This window comes from Tenrec ecaudatus, chromosome 2 (genome assembly GCF_050624435.1).
Source record: "Tenrec ecaudatus isolate mTenEca1 chromosome 2, mTenEca1.hap1, whole genome shotgun sequence".
Taxonomy (NCBI): domain Eukaryota; kingdom Metazoa; phylum Chordata; class Mammalia; order Afrosoricida; family Tenrecidae; genus Tenrec; species Tenrec ecaudatus.
Window position 1 is genome coordinate 139977588 of NC_134531.1, and position 7198 is coordinate 139984785.

The 7198-nt window shown below is 42.3% G+C and overlaps 1 protein-coding gene across 1 annotated transcript; it reads left to right on the top strand.

Moving 5' to 3' along the window:
- Positions 1 to 1867: 1867 nt before the first annotated feature.
- LOC142439304 (large ribosomal subunit protein eL24-like) lies at positions 1868 to 2341 on the top strand. Its single transcript, XM_075541569.1, has one exon. It carries the CDS (start codon positions 1868 to 1870, stop codon positions 2339 to 2341), a length of 474 nt encoding a protein of 157 aa, XP_075397684.1.
- The last annotated feature ends 4857 nt before the right edge of the window (positions 2342 to 7198 follow it).

Consider the following 7198-nt stretch of genomic DNA (forward strand, 5'->3'; position numbering starts at 1 on the left):
TGTAGTTTCAGTTCCTACATGTGAAAAATAGGAGCTAATATTCAGAAGGAATAAGGTAGCGGAACAAAAGAGTGACATACAGAAAGGAACAGCACACCAGGCGAGTGTGCTGATTTGATGAGATGGGTTTGAAGCCTGAGAAGGCTTCAGAATACCAAAACGTAAAGACTTTGGGGAGTTTTGAGCAGGATAGCAACATGGACAGAGTTGTGTTTTCAAAAGCTTGCTCTGGCAGCAGTGTGTGGGTCGTATTGGAGCACATCAAGACTGAAAGTTGAGCTCTGAAAGAGGCTGCTGAAGGCAAGCAGGTGAGAAGTAACCAGGACCTGGGTGGGGCTACTGGGAAGTATGGAGTAAGGTGTGAGAAATGGCAAAGGTTGGACCCATAAATGAGATGTCGAAGTCCAGAGCAGTAACGTGCATTAGTAAATCCATTTCTCCTTATATCCGCGAGGACCACCTCAGTGCAGATCCCGTCACTTCTGACTGGTTACTGCATCAACTCTACTCTTTCCCTCGGATCTCGTCCTCACAGCAACTGTGCTGATTTTTCTTACTGGATTCATCTTAAAGCACTCATTGGATTGTTACCCTCCTATTTAAATTCTCAAGTATACACTGCAAATTCCTCTCAATGGCTTGTAAGGTCTTTGCTTCTCTAGCTCCATCTTCCACCTTCCTGTTTCTGGGCCCTCACCGTTATTGTTTTCTTTGTCTGAAGTTCTTTCCTGATCTTCTCTCTTCACTGTTGGCTAGCTTTCCCATTCTAGAGATAATAGCTTTAATGCCACCCCCTTTCCTAATCTTCCTACTGAAATCAGGTCCTTGTTGTCAGTCTCTACTGTAGCACCTATTCTTCAACAACCCCGATCACAATTTGAAACTTTAAAATAGAGATCTATGTACCTTTTCCCTATTTCCTCCGTTGTAAATGCACAGAGGAAAGAGACCTTCTCTGTCTGGTTCTGTTTTTACTTGGTGCCCAGCACAGTACCTGGCATCTGCCAAGCATTTAGTAAGTATCTGCTGAGTAAATCAATCAATTAATGAAGTAGCTGGTCAAGCCATTCAACAGAAAAAGTCCTCAGGAGAAGACAGGTTTAGAAGGGAAGTTGAATCTTAGATTACTCAGGTAATGGGGAAACGGGTATGTGGGAGGTTGAGAGAGAGAGAAAGGAAAATGTAGGGTTGTCATTTGATGCTGTCACCGCCAGTCAGGTCCAGGGGATGGGGGTCTGGCCAGAGGCTGTACTATCAGGCCTATGAGTATTAGAGATGTTATTAGGTACTGTCAAGTCGGTTCCATCTCAGTACATGTACACCACTGTCCAGTCCTGTACCAACTTCACAATTGTTCTTGTGGTTAAGGCCATTGTTGCAGCTGCTGGGTCAACCCAGCTCATTGATGGCCTTCTCCTTTTTAACTGACTGTCAAGATTTGCCCAATGCAATATATCATTTGATATTTTTAACAGTTTTATTAGTACTTATAAAATTCAACAGCTTAACCTTATCAAGAATTGTACAGTCTTCACCAAAATCAATTTTAGAACATTTTCTTTTCCCCGTTCTCATTTTGGTAAAATCATTTTATTGGGGCTCCCACAGCTCCCACAACACTCCACACTTGCCATCACCATCCTCCAAACACCCCCTTTCTATCCACGCCCTTGGTCATTTGACTTTTTGATTGCTTCTTCCATGGGCATTGATTATGGATCCAAAGAAAGTAAAATCCTTCATAACTTCAATATTGTCTCTAGTTATCCTCAGGTTGCTTATTTGTCCAGTTCAGATGATCCAATATAGCATAAGTTAAGAAACTGGCTCCTCTTTGCAGTCTCCCCGGGCCTCCGCTGCCGCAGCCATGAAGGTCGAGCTGCGCAGCCTCAGCGGGTACAAGATTTACCCCGGGCACGGGCGGCGCTACGCCAGGACCGACGGAAAGGTTGTCCAGTTCCTGAATGCAAAATGCGAGTGGGCGTTCCTTTCCCAGAGGAGCCCTCGGCAGAGAAACTGGACCGTCCCCTACAGGAGGAAGCGCAAGAAGGGGCAGTCGGAAGAAATTCAAAAGGAAAGAACCCGCCGTGCAGTCAAATTCCAGAGGGCCATCACGGGTGTGTCTCTTGCTGATATCATGGCCAACAGGAATCAGAAGCCTGAGGTTAGAAAGGCCCAGCGAGAACAGGCCATCAGGGCTGCAAAGGAAGCAAAAAAGGCAAAGCAAGCTTCTAAAAAGACAGCAATGGCTGCTACTAAGGCCCCCACCAAGGCAGCACCTGAGCAAAAGATTGTGAAGCCCGTGAAAGTGCCCGCTCCCCGGGTCGGTGGAAAACGATAAGTTGGCAGCAGAGACTTTCTAATAAAGATGCAACTATAAAAAAATAAAAGAGTTAAGAAACTGAAAATATGAAAGACTAAAACAATTGATTTAGAAACAAGTGCTGGTGGTATAGTTTAGGCTATACATGCAGTGAAAACTTGAGAAGTGAATTAATGAAGGTCAAGGTAGTCTCACTGGAACATTAGGAAAGAGGGTACTTTAGATCTATTCATTAAACAAATATCATTGAGTGCATGTTAAATGTGAAGTCCTAAACCAAATGATAAAAATATATGTGAATAAGATCTAGTCCCTGCTTTATAATCTCTGACAATCTAAACAGGGAGATAAATCTAAATTAAATGCCTTAAAGCATATATAGGAGGTGTATAGACTTATCATTCCATTGAAGAAAGAGAAATATAAAAAGATAAACAAGAGTGAAGAGAAGCAGTCTGAAGAAAACTAAACAGGGTAAGAGGGATACAGTGAACGTGGGGGGATATGTTATTCTCTAAGGCTTTAAGAGAAGGTCTGTGTTAGTCTGGACTAGAGAAACAAATTCATAGATACTCATATGTGTATAAGAAAGAACTTTATATACAAGAGCAATTACATACTGAGAAAGGATCCCATCCCAGTCCAGATCAAGTCCATAAGTGCGGTATTAGCCCATATGTTTGATACAGATCTAGAAATTCCTCTTCAGACTCACGAAACACATGCAATGATGCCGAATGCAGGACGATCACAGGCCAGTGGGTGGAAAGTCTTGTGGATCCAGTGGTGGTATAAGGATCTCAGCATTGGCAAGGGTCTCCATGTGGCTTCTCCAGCTCTGCGGGCATGGGCTATATCAGCGTAGTGCCTTGTGTCTTGTCAGTAGAGTATCTCTCAGGGAGTAAGCCTGTGTCCCGCCTCCAACGAGCTATCTCCTTAGCGCCTCCTAATGATGTCATCAAGCTGCAATCTGATTCACAGGCTAAACTCTACCCTTTCACTCTTAACCCTCAAATTGACACCAGATTATGTAACTACCACAGTCTCTTAATAAGATAACACTTGAATAAAGGCCGCACAGTTACAAGGTTGTCTTGGGGAAGAGCATTCTAACTAATGGGGATGCAAAGGCAGGCCTGTGCCTGCATAAAAAAACAAAAAACAAACTCACCATCATTGAGTCAATTGCAACTCACAGTGACCCTATAGAACAGAGGAGAACTACCCCTGTGAGTTTCGGAGACTGTACCTCTTATTTATTTATTTGAGATCATTTTACTGGGGGCTCTTGCAGCTCTTATAACAATCCAGACATCAGTTGTATCAGGCATATTTGTACATGCTGCCATTATTACTTTCTAGACATTTACTTTCTATTTGAGCCCTTGGTATCAACTCGTTTTTTCTCCCCTTCCTCACCCTTGATAAATTATAATTATTTTCATATTATACACCGACCGCTTTCTCCCTTCCCCACCTTCCCCCTGAGACTGTAACTCTTCTCGGGAGCAGAAAGCCATGTCTCTCTCCCATAGAGCAGCTAGCTGGTGGTTTCACACTGCTGACCTCACAGTGAGCAGTCCAGTGTGTAACCCACGACAGCAACAGGACTCCAGGGCTTGGACAGCTAGACAAAAAGCAAGCAGATCTGGGGTGGAGTGAGTGAGGAGTGTAAATGATAGGTCAGAGAAGTAGCTAAGTCAGGTCAGGTGGTAGTGGTGGTGGTGTTAGGTGGTGGTGGTGGTGTTAGGTGGTGGTGGTGGTGGTGGTGGTGGTGATGGTGGTGGTAGTGGTAGTGGTGGTGTTAGGTGCTGTCAAGCTGGTTCTGAGTGACAGCAGCTCTGATTACCCCAGAACAAAACCCTACCAGTTCTGGGCCATCCTCACAATTGTTGTATTTGAGCCCATTGTTGTGACCATTGGGTTAATCCAGCTCATCAAGGGTCTTCCTTGTGGATAGAACTTTGGATTTTACTCAACATGAAATAAGCCATGCAGAGAAATGTTAATTTGTTGCAGTGGACACAGGGAACAATCGCAGGTTTTAGAGTACAGGAAAACAGAAACTGAATCAGTATTTTAGGGGCTAGTCAACAGTGAATGTATTGGAGAGCAGGGAACCAGGAAGATACTTCCAATAGTTTAAATGAAAGATGATGGACGATAACCAGAGTGAGCAGGGGGATGCAAGAACTACATAAAAAGAAAAACACTGCAAAGACTGAAATGCATGGGAGACGAGTATACCCGTGAAGCTGCTTCAGAGCTCCTGACTTCAGATACCAGCAGATGTCCCGACAAAGGCAAATGAAGCCCCAATGGAGCGCTGGAGTGTCAGCAAATGAGTGATTGCCCCGTTTTGCTTCGGTAAATTGAAACCATTTTTTTGGTATGTGTATTTGTTTGAAATAGAAACAGAATAACAACAAAAAAATTCAAGCACTTAAAGTTCCTAAAAATAACTGCCCTCTTCTGAAAAGTAAACAAATTGATGCTGTCCTTCAGATATTGCAATAGTCAGGGATAGAAGAGGAGCCCTGGTGGAAGCCTAAGTTCACTTCTGCATTTTAGCAAATTTTATTAGAAATGCTAGCCTCCCTCTTTGGGGTTGAAATAAATAAGCAAATGGAGTGACATATTCTTGGTCTAGTGCTTCTCCACTTTTATTTCTGGTCACTTATTTTGTTGTTTACAATATCTTCAGCAGGGCAGAATGTTCTGAAAATAACAGACCTATGAACAGGTAACAGAAGCATTCTGTTACTCTGGAAAAGCCAAAAAAAAGGAATTGCTGGTGTCAATTTATATGTATGTAGTATCAAATATCCATAGGTAATCGATCGTCTTTAACAATTGCTAATAGTACTAACTGGAGTTTCTGGAAGACACAAATGGCTGAAGTGCTCAACTGCCAACCTTTCAGTGCATGTTCACCCTGAGGTGCCTGGCAGAGAGAGCTGGTAAACTACTTTGAGACTTCACAGCCACCGAAAACCCTCGAGTACAGTTCTACTCCGAAACTCGAGCATCTCCCCGAGTCAGAATCTACTTGAACACTGGTGTCAATCACAAGTAACATTCCCTGTTTCCGTGGCCACCCTTTAAGACGGCAGATGGATTTGATATTGTGAAGATAACATCTAAAATAAAAGTGAATTTTTTTAATGTTGCTCCAACTCAATTATTTAGATGTATTCTTCTCCTATCCCCGAAGGTAGACAGCTGACAAATGCTGCTTTTCTCATCATTATTTTACAAGGGACAACATTCAAAATGGAAAGAAAAAAAGTGTTAAAAAAAACAACCCTAATTTGAGTAGCCACAGAGCAATTCAAGGGGGGGGGGGGAGAAATTACTTATAGAAAAGACACTTTATTTATGTTTACTTAACCTGATTTAACCAAGCAGGTTATTTGCTTTTAAAAATGGCTAATCCACTTCATTAGTTTTCTCTGAACACATAGATATTGCTCAAAGGGAACAAAGTTCAAGAAAATTTGATTTAATGCCTGTGCCAAAACCAACAAACCAAGATTATTCAGGAATTGCGTAAGAAAGTTGAATGGCTACAGCTCTGAGCTCAGTTGTAAACATTTGCTTCTGTGATGTGTGACCCTGCTTTTCTTTAATTTTCCCCCCTGCTTTTCTTTTGACCTCAGGAAAGTTCTGTTTCCCTCCAGGTCTATTTGATTTTTAAACATGGAAAGGCTTGTGCTTGTTACCTTCTAAAAAATTCTTGGAATATATGATTTGGGGTTTGTTATTCAGTTTCTAAATTTAAAGTAGCTTGACTAAAAGTGTTGTCTTCATCTAAAAGATGACTTTGTACTTGGATCTTGTAATAAAAGTGTTGCTGAATTCCACTTAAAGCAAATATGTATTTTAGTAAGGTTCTGTGGCAAATGTTAACAGAGTCAAAATCAAATAGTTCTTTGAACTCTTGCTGCTTGTTATTTAGGACTTGTTCTTATTGTAGTGTAACAAGGGTAAGTCAAAAGTATCGCGACTAGTGTTTCAGTCCATGCACATATGCACAACCGTATGCCAAACGAAAGGTGTTCAGTCTGTCTCTGTGATCGGTGTAAGGCTGCAGACACGTTTTCTCAGTAGCACACTTGTGGTAAGTGTGACTCAGGGACCACAGAAGGAAAATCATCATAGGTTTCCCAAAGATACAGGATGATCACCAGGGCTTATTACGAAGGAGTTTTAAGAAAATGGAAATTGCATCGGTGAGAAAAAGGTCAAGAAAGTTGAGTTGAGGACCCCACCGCCACCCCCCAATCGTACATTGCATCTGCTCTTCTCTGAGAGTAGCAAAGGCTACCCTATGGAGAACTTGGCTAGGAACCATTACTCCATCCAACCCTGATTCTGTCCCATCAGATCTCTTATTGTTCACCCCAAACCAAGTATCATCGAAACAGGACACAGTTTTTGCCCGCCGAGGATACCAAAACCACCATTTTGATGTGGAGTGAATCGAAGAGCAGGGGATTCTTCAGGGGACAGTTTGATGAGGTGTGGAAACTGGCTCCAGAAATGCAGAGCTCTAAACTGAGGAAACAATAGCTTCACATTTTGATATTGGATTAATAAAGGTTTCTATGACCTTGTTGCAACACATTTTGACTTACCCTCTTTTATCTAACATTTGAGAGCTGGCATATGATATTAGGCTAGATGCCCTCCATCCTGATTTTGTGAACTGTGGCACATTATAATCAACCGCATAAACCTGTAGTTTATCATAAGCTCAGGACAAGCGGACTAAAATCACTGATGGACTACGTTATCTAAGAGCTCTACTGACTATCTCTGGGGTCAAAAGTCACAAAGTGTTCGTGCCCAGTAAGGAGATTTGAGTTCTTCACC

Excerpts from the sequence above, each read along its gene's own strand:
- LOC142439304 (XM_075541569.1), top strand. The coding sequence starts at position 1,868 with ATGAAGGTCGAGCTGCGCAGCCTCAGCGGGTACAAGATTTACCCCGGG.